This window comes from Gossypium arboreum, chromosome 11 (assembly GCF_025698485.1).
Source record: "Gossypium arboreum isolate Shixiya-1 chromosome 11, ASM2569848v2, whole genome shotgun sequence".
Classification (NCBI taxonomy): Eukaryota; Viridiplantae; Streptophyta; class Magnoliopsida; order Malvales; family Malvaceae; genus Gossypium; species Gossypium arboreum.
The window spans coordinates 20,447,689-20,463,288 of NC_069080.1; the positions used below are offsets into that span (position 1 = coordinate 20,447,689).

The window sequence follows — 15,600 nt, forward strand, 5'->3', positions numbered from 1 at the left end:
TTTTAATTTTTAGATTATGATATTATCATGACGTCTTTTATATCACGTGTGACAATCTTATTCTACCACCTGTCTTGAACTTAACGATGTTAGGCTCACAGATCTAATTGACAGAAAAAAAAACCATAAATATCAATTTGAAAAAAAATAGACAAATTCGATCACCAATTTTTTATTTAAACCTTCTTTTTCTTTTTCATTTTTCTCTCCTTCCCACAGGTACATGGTTAGGCAAATCTAGGAGCCATACCCATTCTCCTTATTACGTTTCACAGTTAGATTTATTGATGTTGATATGCTATTATGACTACGTTCCTATCTATCTCCTACCCTTGTTCTTGGTTTACAACTTACAGACAGATTCTACATTGCACTCTTTGGAATAATTCACCATTTTTTTTCTTTTTCTTTTTTTAAGGAGATACATTTTCTTGATTAAAATCAAAGGACCAAAAAGTACATATAATTTTTATATATTTGAAATCTAGTCTTTTATTTTTAATTTTATGAAATTAGCCCTTTTGATTTTTAAATTTAAAATATAAGTTTAATTATTAACACTAATAAAATTCTTTTGTTAAATTTAAATTCATTATAATGTCATTTTTATATTATATAATTAATAAGTGAGTATTTTTATATTAAAATATAGTGTTAATAAATTTAATAAGAGAATTTTATTGTGTTAATAATTAAGTTTAAATTTTAAAATTAAAAAGTAAGAATAATAAATTCTTAAAAATAAAAATGTGAGGGACTTGCAACATAAAAGCATTCACTGGTAAAGTATGGGTGTAAAACGAATCTATGCAATTAATACAAGAGGTTGAATAGTGTATATAAATCCAAGAAATCTCATTATAAACACCATGTCATTATAACCTCTGATATTTTTCTCCCTCTTTTTTCCCATTATCCAAACAAAACCTTCTTACTTAATTTTCCAAAGTTTCCGAGTAGCTCATGATGTATCCCATCCAAATTTAGTCATTTCCCTACTTACAAGGTAAGCTAATCCTGTAAAGGCAGAATTGTGGAGAATAAAAGAGACAGTGTAAACACCCTAGCTACTGCTCCATGGCCATGGCAACAGCAACCATGATGATGAGCAGAATGATGAATATGCCACCGTCATCGTCATCGTCAACACCATCATCTTCTTCTTCGCCGTTGGCAACTCAGTCACTCTCAACACCATCATCACCATCTTCATCAAGGCAAGCAAGCAGCCTCCCACTCCGTACAATACCAGGATCCTACGGGTGGCCTTTGGTAGGACCGATATCCGACCGTCTAGACTACTTCTGGTTCCAAGGACCAGACACCTTCTTCCGGTCGAGAATGGAGAAGCACAAGAGCACGGTTTTCCGTACCAATGTTCCCCCAAGTTTCCCTTTCTTCCTGCGGGTGAACCCCAACGTCATCGCCATTGTTGACTGCAAATCATTCGCTCATCTTTTCGACATGGAAATCGTGGAGAAAAAAGATGTTCTGGTAGGGGATTTCATGCCTAGCGTCGGCTACACTGGAAATACTAGGGTTTGTGCTTATCTCGATACCTCTGAGCCTAAACATGCCCAGGTACGCTTGCTTTTCTCATTTTTTTTCCCTTCAATATTCACTGAAAAACTCTACCTGATTCAACAGTTTCTTCCATGATTCTGGGTTTTTTCTTTTTCATTTTTTTATATAAAAGGGAAAAAAATCACAAGTAAGCAGAGAGTTTTTTAAATATTTGAAGATCAGGTTTTGACTCTGATAAATATATTTATTTAATAATAATTAAAGAAAGGAGAAGGGATGATTCTTCGAAACTATGAATCATTTTCCCTTTGAAAGTGTTTTTTCCGTACCGATTTTGTAAAAGAAGAAAAAATTTCTTGCGATGAAAAACAATAAAAAGCTTAGGCTGTTTTTAGGACGCCCCCACTGCAGGTGGACCAAAGGAGTGGTTGCTGTTAGGGGACCACATATTTATGGCTTGTCCAGTCCTTTACTTTCTTCTACATACAAATTAAAACACTAGATCAAGATGGAGTCTCTTTATCCTGTTTGGATCTTAGGAAAATTCAGAGAGAAATAAAGCTCAAAGAGAAATACACAAGGCAGGAAAACTGAAATAATACTTCCAACAAAACACGTTGATTTAATTCATTAATAACATGAAAACTATTATTAATTGATTGGTTAAAATATGCTGTTAATCTCTTGTATAAAATTTGAGATTTGTTATTTTTACTTAAAATTTCAATCTTTTACTCTTTCAATTTAAAAATTTAGTCCAATAATTATTATTCTCTTATAGGTTTTATTAAAATTTGTTAATTTAATATGTTTATTTCCTGTCAATTATATACCATATTATATAAGGATAATTTAATCAAAATTTTAAGTTGACAATTTTAATAGAAAATATTTACAATCTTAATGACTAGATTAAGATCTTTAAATAAAAAATGTTAATTTTTAAATATTGTCAAAATAGAGGAGTAACAGCATATTTTAACCTTAATTAATTTTTTTATTTTATTCCTTTGTAAATTTCTTTAAAAAAAAAACACGGTTTGGAATACAGAGAAAGACCGGAACAGCAGCAAGCAATCATTGCTAGTATTGGGATAAAAATAATGAATTTAGCAAAGATAAACAAATACTAAGAAAGGTAATGTATGTTTTTTTTTTTTTGAAAAGATAACAATAAAACTAAGTTAAACTAGTTTTTTCTATGGAGAATCTTCAAATAATTTTAACCTAATTCTTCTGTCTTGCATCATCTTAACAAGATTGTCTGTAAAAATATTTTCTTTCTTAGGAATATGTTGAATCTTTCAATGTTTAAAATTTCCCAAGAGCTGATGAATTTTTCTGATCAAGGCAGAATTGGAATCTCCGATAGAGCCCTTCTGAATGACATTAACAGCTTCAAGGCAATCTGTTTGAATTAAGACTTCTTTCAAACAATGATAAGAAATAAGCTTCAGACCATCTAATATGCCCTATAGCTTACACTCTGAAACTGTGCAATTTCTTAAATATCTACCAAAATAAAAAATCCATCCTTTGTTATGATCCCTCACTAAACCACCAGTCACAGCAAAACCCTCCTCGACTCGAACCGAACTATCTATGTTCAAGCACACCCAGTTATAAGAAAATAGAGAACTACCACTAGAGTTGAACTTTTTGTGAGGAAGAAGCTTTGAAATTAAAGCATACTGTCTAGCCCAACTAAAGGAAACTTTGAGAATTTCATCAATGCTCCAAGAGATGCCTTGAAACATAAACATATTATGGTTTTTCCAAATGCGCCAAGAAATAATTCCAAATAGACACGGCCAAAAAACCCCATCCAAAGTGGGATACTAATTATTTTGAAGATTACCTGACATTTATTTGAATAATGTTCCGGAGTAAGAGCTAGATAACCTTTCTTTTGGAATGAATTTGTTCCAAATTTCTCTAGCCGTGGGATAGCCACTCAATACATGTAAAACCTCTTTGAAATCCTGACCACAAAGACCACACGTACTATCATCACCAACTCCTCTCTTTACCCTTTCCGCATTCGTAAGCAAGCGTTGTTTAAGGGCAAGCCAGATAAAGAATCTAATACGTTAAGGTCCTTGAAACTTCTATGAAAGTTGCCAAATCGAATATTTTAAGTTCAAAACACCTTATTGTAACTTACCAAAGGCACTTTTGAGAGAAAATAAACCATTCGTTGTGCATTGTCAGATAATTTTATTAAGTCTACAAGATGGATGAGGTGGTGGGACACCTATGATCCTAGTAATGACCTCTTCAGAAACCCAAAGACGAAATAGCTCCAAATTTATGAACCATCTTCAATGACCATGCCTCTAAGAGGGTAGTCCATATTAAGATTAGCAATGGAAGGTACCTGTTTAAACAATGGTTCATAATTTAGGATCCAAGGATATCGTCAACAGTTAGTACAATTCCCATCTTTAATAGACCATATTAAATTTTTGTGTAAGAAGGGACAAACCTTAGAGAGAGATCTCCATAAAAAAAGAACAATTTCCTCTTGAAAAAGTCTCAGGTAAACCTTTTTGAACCCCATACTTCAATCGTAGGACCCTAACCCAAAAAGCCTTAGAGTTTCAGACGATATTAAAACTGATCTTCATCATAAAGAAAAGTTATGCTCTTTCAAATATCACAACCCAAACCTCATTTGATTTAGGTTGACACATCGAGTCCCAACTAACTAATTCCATCTTTTTACCCCCATTATAGGAGCCCCATATAAATTGTTAGACTATGCGCTCAATCTCATCACAAAAGCCTTTAGGAATTAGCATAGTTTGCATAAAGTAACTTTGGGATTGAGAGCAAAATCGACTGAGCCAAGGTCACCCTCCCAGCTAAAGAGAGCTGTTTGATATCCTAGCTAGACAATTTATTACAAACCATTTTCACAACAAATCTCATAATGTTGTTAGAGACATTCTCATGAAAAAGAGGATCACTAAGATAAAAGCCCAAGTTACTTACTTCTTGGAATCTGAAGCTTCTACTTAGACGTCTCCTAAGGCTACCATCAACCCATTTGGAAAAAAAAAATTAGTTTTTTGCATGTTAATTTGGTGACCCGAATAACCACAAAACTGATAAAAAATATTCTTAATAACCCTGGCTTGGGACTTTTCCGAATGTCAAAAAATAATCAAATCATCTACAAAAAAGATATGGGACAACGGTAGACCTGTACAAGCAAGGCAAATGGAAGTCCAACTACCAAGATCAATGGTTAAGCGAATATTATAACCCAACCTTTCTATAAATAGGATAAACAAGTAATGAGACAACAGACACCCTTGGCAAACACCTCTACATGGTCGAAATTTTCATGTTGGAACTCCATTCCATAAAACCTGCATAATGGAACTAGAAATAGTAGACATAATAACATTTGGAGAAAGTTAGGAATACATGTGGCCTGAAGGGAGATATCAATGAATTTTCATCGCACACGATTATATGTCTTCTCCAGATCAATTTTAATCGTCATCCGTTTCCTATGCTTCTGATTGCTTCGTATAGAGTGAATAACCTCTTGGGAGATAATGGTATTGTTGGTAATGTTTTTGCCTGCTACAAACCCAATTTGTTCAGGAGCACTGATTTTGGGAATACCATTTTGAACCGGTTTACAGATTGACCAAAAGTTAGAGAAAGTTTTTGGATTATGAACCTTAGGGATAAGCATGATAAGCGAGTTATTCAAATCCGAATCAATACTCCCCCATAGAAAATCCCTTTAATCCACTTATTGATAGAGACACCTACATGATCCTAGTGGCTTTGATATAATAGGGCATGATAACCATTACTCATTGGGGCCTTCAACGGGGCCATGTCAAAAGGAGTAGGTTTAATTTCCTTATCTAAAATTTTCTTGTTGAAAATATCCAAATCTCTATCACTAAAGCATGAGAATGCATTTGGAGGCAAACCACTCATTAAACCTGGTTGGTCCCCATACAACCTCGTTTAAAAATTAACCGTCTCAATTTTCAATTATTCTTCATCCAAATCCACTCTCCCAACTCATTCTTCGGTGCAGAAATTATGTTTTATTTCCTACTTCTCAAAGTATGCCTGTGAAAAAATTAGTATTACGATCACCAAGTAACAACCAGTCACACCTAGCCTTGTGGTGCCAAATGATCTCATCATTATGTAAAACACTTTCAAGTTCCTCTCTAACTTCAATGTCGACATGGCTAAGGTAGGTTGATTCTTTTTTTCCAATGCATCTTGAATATTATTTAGTTTCCTAGTTAAATACCTCTTAGAAGAAATAATATACCCATACACCTTCTTGTTCCATATTTTGACATGCTCTATAAATTCTGAGTACACCAAAATCATGTTTTCTAGGTCCTCCCATTTTTTTTTAACAAAATCTGAGAAAGCTGGGTGCTCAATCCAACTTGCTACAAAGCTAAGAGGACGTCCCCTTGAAATGTGACGTTTAGGCCTCAAAGATAAACACAATGGCCTATGATTAGACTTAATACGGGGTAAGTACGTCACAATGGAGTTCGAAAAAGCAAAAATCCAATAATCATTATAGATAATCCTATCCAATCTCTCATCAACCCCACCTCCCTGCCAAGTAAATTGCGGTCCATTGAAACCCAAATCATGCAATTTAGACAAATCTATGAAATCCCCAAATAGTAGACACATTTTCCCCATGCTTCACCCCTTTCTTTTTTGGAAGGAGACAAAATGGCATTAAAATCCTTAATTGCCAACCATGAAGACCCATCAAATGGAACAAGTCCTTGCAAAACTCCCCGAAGAAATCTTCGTTTCTGACTATCATGACTACTATAAATGAAGATGTCATAAAATGGTCATTTGAACATGTTGCCAACAATTTTAACTAGAATGAACTGAGGATGATTTTTGAGGACCTCAACAGACACCAAGTCCCTCCAGCCAATCTAAATACCACCTAAATATTCGATAGCCTCTACCTAATGCAAATACTAGAATTCAAGTTTTGCAATGATCGAGTCAGTTTATTTATCATTGACCCTTGTTTTTAAAAGGCCAATCAAATTTAATTTGTGTTCCCTATTATATTCATGAAAACATGAAGAAACTTCAAGCTTGCACAATCCTGACAATTCCAACAAAAAATCGTAAAATTCATAAAAAAAATATTAAAAGGGTAGAAAAGAACCAACCATTAGGAGGCATCCAGTGAATCAGCATTGACATTAAGAACATCCGTATTTTCCTTTACTAGCTCCATTTGAGTGCTGAGAATTTTTTCCATAGAATTCATAGCTTTAATGAGTGGAAAACAATAACTACCAGTAATTTTAAAGTGTCCTCCACGGCTTTAATTGATATGTTAATGATTTTGCCAAGACAGCCTTTCACTCATTTACCATCAGAAATAACCTTTTTGGCATTAGCAATGAGATTTTTCACAAGACAACACCCCATCTTTGACCTTATTCCTTAAGGAATTTAGGTCAAATTTTTCTTTAAATGTAACTGCTGACTGCCTATTAGGGTCTAGGAATTATACATTCAAGTCCACCACTGTCTCTATAGGGTTTTCAAAAGTAGGATTAATGTGCATAGAGGAATTATCAAATGGAATAGTAAGAGAAACATTTTTAAGAATATTAATACCTGCTGGTTCCTCTCAGTCGAATGACCCTAGGCCTATCCAACATACTTTTGAAAAGGAGCATCTAAACTATTTTGAATCTCCAGCTGCATTGGCCTACTCACAACCTCCCACATGCCCAACCAATTTATCTAAGCCCTCACCAACATTTCTAGTCCCAAGCCCATCATTCTCAAATGGAAAATTGCCCCTCAGTTCGTTGATCTTCATTATAGGTGATTAGCCCATATCTTTACTATCTTTCATTTCTCCATCTGATGACCCAATTCCCGGCCCTTTTCTTTTACCCTTTAAATTGTTTATAAAAGCTCTTTACTGGAACTTAGCCCCCAAAGTAGTAGATTCACCTTCCCCTTTTTAACAGAAATTACCTCTAGTGAATTCAAGGCTTCAAATCTAGACTCTTCCAATCTCGTAACTATAATTTTTGCCTTCTGAGATCGAGTGCCAACCTCATTTCGCCTATATTTTCGTTCAACGATCATTCATGGCCCAAATGATTTCCCTATTACCGTCGAATTGGATTCCTTGTCCAACGAATCGGAGATCCTTCCTTTATTAACTTCTATATTTTGATCTATTAAGGTAGAAGGACAATGGCCTTTCAAATAACCATAACGACTACAGGTGAAGCAAACAGTTGGTAAAGCTTCAAACTCAACTCTTTGAACTTTCCCATTAACCAAAATTTGAGAGGTGAACGGTTTCTCTAAGTCCACAAAAATTGCCATTCTAACGAATCTACCCCTTGCTCCATTGTCGATTTTTATGTCAAGTTTAGCTATTTTTCCAACCAAAATTTTGATTTCTTCTAAAACTTACCACTTGTACAGGAACATCGATAACCCAAGAAAATGGATCCAGGCCAGAACCATGCTTGGGAAGGGTTTTAAAGGATTAAAATCCATCGACAATAGCAGAACGGTAAGGTAATGACTGAACACAACCCATGGACCCTGTGTCAAAACCATTTCATAGTCTTTTTTATTTTGAAATCTTACTAGATAGTATCCATTATCTACATCCATGAGGTGGAATGGTTGGGAATGTTTCCAGAGACTAGAAATATGATTCAAAAGGACTCCGTACCCTATGTTGTGCCCCAGCAATTTAACCACAACTATCGAGTCCATGTCCTTGACCAGTAGCTTTTGAATTTGTTCAGAGAAATCAATGGTCAGGATTCCATTGACAATAGATCTTGAGATATCAACATCTTCAAAATCAAACTCCTCATCAGTACAACCTTCCAAAGTCATAGGAGAAGTAGAAGAACCAACAGCTCTCCCTTCCAATAACTTGTCCTTCCAAGAGGTTCTGAACACCGGGACAAAATCAACCACCATATTTTCCCCAAGGTCATCACCTATTTCTTAGAATTTGACCTTCTTTGTGTTACGATTCTCATTGGTTCCTTCTCCATCTCCCTCACGATCAACGGTTGAGAGATATCAGACATAATTCAAAGAGTGTTTTTACAGACAATTTTATTTAACCTAAATTTTCTCTCCATATATGTTTTTTAATTCGGAAGGAAATTGATAATGATGTATTTATGCTAAATTTTAGGTAAATGTGTGGGGATTTCGATAATTCTCTACATATATAGGTATCCATATGTTAAATTAAATGAAAATGGAAGTCTAAAATAAATTTTAGATTTTTATTTATAACTTAATCTTATTATACATTATGGATTAAAAGAAAAGAGCTAAAACTCTCTATCTGACTGTAAACGGTGCATGAATAGCAATCAATCATTATTTTAAACTCAATTATCATATCACAGTTGAACTTTTCTAAAGTTTAAACACATATACATGCTACTTCTTTTTAATTGCCTAAATATGTACTCCTTTATTTTTGAAAGAAAGGAAACCTTAAAAATGAAATTATACAAATTTACGGAGACCCATTTAAAAAGAATTTGATTTTAAATGTTAAACCAAGAACATATTCCATGAAATTAACCTTTTTAGATAATTTAGTACAATTGTCCCCTCAAAATTAAATTTCAAATTTGTGACTTCAGATTTTATTCAAATTAGTTGAATCTAATTGATTATTTAATTTAATATTTATAATAATTAATTTTTATTAAAATTTTAAAAAATTAATCACTTAAAATTTAAAACCAAGGGAAAAAGGTAAATCATTATATAAAAGGTTATTTATTTATGCTGTGACCATTTGGAATAGAAAAGATTGAAAAATAAAGTATGATTGAAGGTTGTCACTTTTGTCTACCTCAGCTTATATTTTAATTATTTATATTTGAAATATTATGTTTTAGTCACTTGCCTTATCGTGTTGTAACATTTTAATCACTAAGCCATTATTTGTCATTAACAGTGTAACAATAAGCTGACATGGCACGTTAAATAATCATTTTAAACAAAAAATTTAGGTTAAATTATACAATTAATCTTCACCAAATAAACCCACATTCAAATCAATTAAGAATCCAAGTAAACAACAATTAATAAGCCCCAAAAATCACAAAGTCAAAGATTAGACTTGTAACAAAGAAAAAGAGTGTAAAAAGAGAGAGAAATGGAGAAAAAGAGGGGTTAGATTCAAGTCAAGGGGTTTAAGGTACTTCGGCAACTTTCTTGTCGATCCTAACAGTTAGGAATGAGGTATTGGTGAGGAGGAACACATACAAAAAGAATAGAGCCTATCTAATGGCCGATGATGGAGATTTGATATTGGGTAGTCTAAAAGTTGGGAATTTTTTGATATGTTTTTGAAAGGAGGTCATGGTAATAGTGAATGTGTTAGTGGATAAAATGAAGATGATGAGTGGTGGTGGAGGATTTTGATAATTAGCAGATGGTATGGGTTTATGAATTTTGGTTATAGGCAATAATGGCCTTCGACTTCCTGTTTCTTTCTTTTCTGCTAATTTGACTTCTTGATACGTTAAAAGAAATAGAGAAAATAGGAAAATAGAGGGAAAAACTGAAGAGAGTGGAAAAAAAAGTTAAAGAACATAAAAGAAAAAATTAAATTGCTTAAAACGAAAAAAATATAAGGACCAATTATATAATTTAACCTAAAATTTTTGTTTGAAATGATGATTTAATGTGTCACGTCAACTTACCGTTAAACCCTTAACAATAATTAACGGCTCAATGACTAAAATATTATAACACGATAATGTAAGTGACTAAAACTTGTCATTTTAAATATAGATGATTAAAATGTAATATGATATAAATAAAAATGACAATAGGTGTAGTTTACCCTATTATTAGTAGAGTTTTTAAATCTTACAAATAAGATTCAGAATTTACAAATACAATAAAATATTAAAAATATATATTTAAAAAGAAAGCACAAGAGAACTTTTCATATATCTAAAAATACATCGGCAAGGCAAGGTTAGACATTAGATCAACTTTGCATGTTACTGAGATTGCAATATCTGGTGTTTGAATTCAACAGCTGAAGAACTTTTCCCTAGACATCCTGAAGCGGAGCTCCAAGGTGTGGGTGGCCGAACTCCAAGCCAACCTCGACAAATTCTTTGACACCGTTGAATCCGAAATCTCCACCAACGGCACCTCATCCTTCTTCTCACACCTCCAAACCTTCCTCTTCTACTTCCTCTGCAAGTCCCTCCTCGGAGCTGACCCTGCCCTCGACCCCGCCGTTGCCAATTCTGGTCCCTTGACCATCAACTTATGGCTCGGCCTTCAACTCCTCCCCACCGTCCCTGTCCTAGCTTTTCAGCCCCTGGTTGAGATATTTCTTCACTCCTACACTTACCCTTCCGCCCTCGTAAGTGGGGGCTACCAAAAGCTCTATAGGTTCATTGAGCAGCACGGTAAAGAAGTAGTTCAGCGCGGTGAACAGGAGTTCGGTCTTTCCGCATCCGACTCCATCAACAACTTGATATTCACTCTTGGGTTTAATGCCTTTGGTGGTTTCTCCCTCTTTTTACCCACATTGATCGGCACCATAGCCAGTGATAAAACTGGATTACAAGCTAGGTTAAGTGACGAAGTGAAACAAATATGTGGGTCGTCCTCATCTGGTTTGAGTTTTGACTCGTTGAAAGGCATGGAGCTGGTGAACTCAGTTGTTTATGAGACATTGCGTATGAACCCACCAGTTCAACTTCAGTACGCACGAGCTAGGAAGGATTTTCAACTCGCTTCTCATGACTCGGCTTTCGACATAAAAAAAGGTGAGTTGCTTTGTGGGTATCAGCCTATGGCCATGAGGGACAGTAATGTTTTTGATGAACCAGAGAGTTTTAAACCGGACCGGTTCGTGGGGAAAGGGAAAGAATTACTGAATTACTTGTTCTGGTCGAATGGGCCGCAGACCGGATCACCGACTGAGTCTAACAAGCAATGTGCAGCAAAGGATTTTGTGACAATGTCAGCTTCATTAATTGTAACTCGCATGTTTCAAAGGTATGATTCAATCAGTGGGGATTCTAGTAAAATAACAGCTGTTGAGAAGGCAAATTGATGATAAATTTGATAGGAGCAGAAAATATATACTATATTTTCTCTGAACAAATGTTCCTTTTTTCAAATATATTGGAATGAATAATGATTAATTTGCATCATCAACTCTAGTGAAATCCATAAAGAAAAAAATTGATAGAATGAAGCATGAGTTATTGATGAGAAATTATGATAAAGAGTAGTTTTGGAGTGAATTAGTTTATGTTAGAAATAAATCATATTTTACTAGATATGGTAATCAGTATATCCCTTTGACACATTTAGATGTTCATATCATGCTGTATTTTAATCGTTTTTCTTATATATCGTATCCAAGATTATCAAATATAATGTTTACTACAATGTTAAATTAGACCGCCTATAATATTAACTCGAAATTCATGATGACTATAAAATTCGCTTCATGTCCGTAATCGACAGAACATGTTGCGAGAGCATCGAGCGAATGTGGAAAAGAAAAGAAGGAAAGAAATACGTTTTCTACTAATTTTCTTCCTATCCATGGTGGATGGTTTAGACAAACTGGAGGTTACCTTGTGTCTGCGCATTAGATTTGGCGACCTTTTCTCTCCACCCTTTCTGACGAGCTCTTATTTCCCACATTGCTGTCAATTTCATTTGAGCCGACTGTGCTTCTTCAGCTTTCTCCCTTGCTTCTTCGCAGGTCTCCATACCCGAATTGCATTTGTCTGCTTCCTTTTGATACTGTGATGCTAACTTCTTAGCCTCGAGTAATGCCATGTCTGCACGTTGCTGATTTTCCAAAGCTTCGGCTTCTCTTAGCTTCAGTTCTTCTGTCAAAAGTTCTGCAAAGTGATTTTCTGTATCCTCATTTACCACTGGATCATGCTTTGCACAATCTGCAAAATATTCACATTCAACCTTCAAGGAACCAGCCATATCAAAACATAAATAAAACTCAAAATCACCAATATCACCCTGAAATGAAATCATTTGCTAAATGAAGGCAGTGGTTTTTGTTAATGCAATATAGAGGGTTATTACATTTAATGTTACATTCACATCCAAATTACTCTCGGATAAAAAAATACCACAACATTAATTATCAAGCAATCCCAACCAAAGCAGTTTATCCTGCATACCAAAGCCAGAGTTACTACTTTATCTTATGTAAGTGTTATTTCACAATATCAGTCATTTGCAATCAATCTTAAAAACATGGCTCGGTTATGCAATTGTTAGACAGCGTCTAGGTAAAAAAAAAATTGTTACATTAGCAATCAATCATTATTGAAGAGAAAACAAAAGTGAAAATCATGTGATTAGCAATCAAATATTGTTACATCAGCAATCAATCATTATTGACGGGGGTGGTTTAGGGAAATCATGTGATTAGAGAGTATAACGGCACAAAAACAGAAGGATAAGAAAAACTATTAAATATATTTCTCATATTGCATCATATAAGGCATAACATCTGTTAAAATAAAGTTGACACCTAAATGAAAGCGATAGCAACAACAATGGTGAAAAAAACTCAACAGAGAGGGTCGGTCATGCTAAAATTAGAGGTGATCTAAAAGGCATAGAAAAACAAATGTAAAATTTCTTTGTATTAAGTTAGTCCAATATTCCAATAAACACATCCATCCATGACAAAGAAACAGGAAACTGACCTGTAAAGGAAGCATTGCTCAGTCCTGCATTAATTAAAGATAGAACCATAAAATTAGCTTAATTTTGCTGGGCAAAATTGCCAAAGAGCAGATAATTAACATTTCCAAATACCCGATTGCCATCTTTAATAAAAATGGAAACTTGGAACTTTGCAGGGCAAGTAGCATAGAGAATGCTAATACAAAGTAACAAATTAACATAATAGAAAGAAAGGCTAACAACAGCATTCATAAAACAGGCATGAGTTTCAACTTTCAATAATTAGCTGCATAACTACCAAGTAAAACCCCATAGCCAAGGATATGGAGTTCTATTAATTGACAACAGAAACAACATTGATAAAAATTCTAAGTGAAAATATTATGCCTTGGAAAAAATTCGCACGAAGAATAAAAGCTTCCTAGAATTAACAAAAGAATAATGGGTTATCATAATATTCCAAAACTCATCTATTGTAAATTAAAATTAGGCAGTAACTAATTGAAAATTCGATGAACAAAAAAAAGAGGGGAAATCATAGGATCTCCACTCTCCAAGTGTAAATAAATTGGGCAGGAAGCGCATAAAGCACTCATTTCAAATTACAGTTTACTACTACAACATGATTTTGAGGTTTGTGAAACTGATCAAATCCAATATATATGAAATGGAAACAAGAAAGGAGGAGATGAGATCGAGACAGATCTGGGAATACCTTCAGGGATTGTGAGAAGAGGCTGAGAAGAGCAATCGCAAAGGCAAGATGGGCAAGTGTTGGAAGTGTGGCTAACGGCTACTAATCCTTCCATGAAATGCCAATACAGAGGAGGACCCACTATGTAGCCGAATAAACAGAGTCCCAATAGACACAACCCCACCTTCAACGCCGCCGTCTGGTTCACTGCCATCTCTTCTATCTTAGAGTCTAACTGGAAACCAAATCGAGACTGAAGCAATTTGATGCAGTAGTCGGCAAAATGTCAAATTCTAACCATGCATTTTGTTTTTATTCAACGGTTCTTCGACAGTCGAAAATTTGCGGGTGGGTTTGTCAATCTTTCATCGACATGAGTGTGTAGGAGTGGGAATGCGAAGGGGAAGGGGAAGGAAGTAGGAAACTGTTATTGGAACAAAAAATCTATTGTCGACAATGTCAAACTTTGGGCCACATACCAACTTTAGCAAACCAAAATTTAAAACAATTACAATTAGCAAATTACTTTAGGTAAATTCTGCTATTAGTCCTTCTACTTTATAAAACTATAAATTTAGTCTGTATACTTTAATTTCATCAATTTTAGTCTATCTACTTTTTGAACTTGTCAATTTTAGTCTCTATACTTTTAAAATTTTGAATTTTAATCCTAAATCAAATGGTAATAGTTAATTCCATTTGGTTAACTTTAATTATTAGTCTTGTACTATGCGTACAGTTGTAGATTTAGTCTATATTCTCCAATTGAAATCATTCCAAGTTCTTATACTTTTTGAATTTTAAAATTTGAATATTGACACAAATGATAATAGTTAATTTATTTAGCCTAAGGGTACAGTTGCGGCGGTGGTCGGTGAACGGAGCCTGGCTGAACCTTTAGGCTTGCAGAGAGAATAAAGGGGGGAAGGGAGTTTTTTTTTTGAAAGAAGGTTGCAAGTGTTTTTTTTTAAAGATTTTGGCCTTATTTAGGCCCCCCAAAACGACATTGTTTTGGACTGGCCTCAAATGCCTAAAACAACGTCGCTTTGCCCTTGACCCGTCTGACGCGACCCGCTCCAACCTAGGATCCGCGTCTTTTTAATTGGAAGGGCTAATTGCGCATTTAGCCCTTCCGCTTTTTATAGCTTTGTAATTAAAACTTTCGTTATTTTTAATTTGGCTCTATGATTTATTTCAATTGCATTTTGGTCCTCTAATGCTGTGCATTTTGGAGGAGAAGGGATTATTACCCTTTTGGTCCCTCCTTGTTATTCGTGCATGCAAATTGGTCCTTTAACCTTATTTTTATTTCAGATTAGCCCTAAAACTCTATTTTAAGTTCGATTTAATCTTTTTTTCGTTATTTTTTCTATTTTATTTTTAAATTAATTAATTATTATTATTTTATTATCTTCTAATTTTTATTATTAGTACTATTTCATAATTATTATATATTACTATTACATTCATTTTTATATTCTTTTATTAATATTATTTCTACTATTATTATTATTTTTTATACTATAATTATATTTACTTTTATGGTTATCATTATTTTATTATTATTTCTTTATATCTTTGTCATTATTATTATTATTATTATTATTATTATTATTATTATAATACTT

At 34.0% G+C, this 15,600-nt stretch overlaps 2 protein-coding genes across 2 annotated transcripts; one reads left to right on the top strand and one right to left on the bottom strand.

The window, feature by feature from the left end:
- Window positions 1-1,077: 1,077 nt before the first annotated feature.
- Window positions 1,078-11,662, top strand: LOC108473483 (fatty acid hydroperoxide lyase, chloroplastic). Its single transcript, NM_001330036.1, is given in 2 exon segments — window positions 1,078-1,581; window positions 10,628-11,662. Coding segments are annotated over 2 exon segments (1,539 nt in total).
- Window positions 11,663-12,009: 347 nt separating this feature from the next.
- Window positions 12,010-14,439, bottom strand: LOC128283472 (uncharacterized). Its single transcript, XM_053020888.1, has 3 exons — window positions 13,994-14,439; window positions 13,299-13,322; window positions 12,010-12,521 (listed from the first exon to the last, which is right to left on the bottom strand). Exons 1-3 carry the CDS (start codon window positions 14,184-14,186, stop codon window positions 12,175-12,177), a joined length of 564 nt encoding a protein of 187 aa, XP_052876848.1. The 5' UTR covers window positions 14,187-14,439; the 3' UTR covers window positions 12,010-12,174.
- Window positions 14,440-15,600: the final 1,161 nt, after the last annotated feature.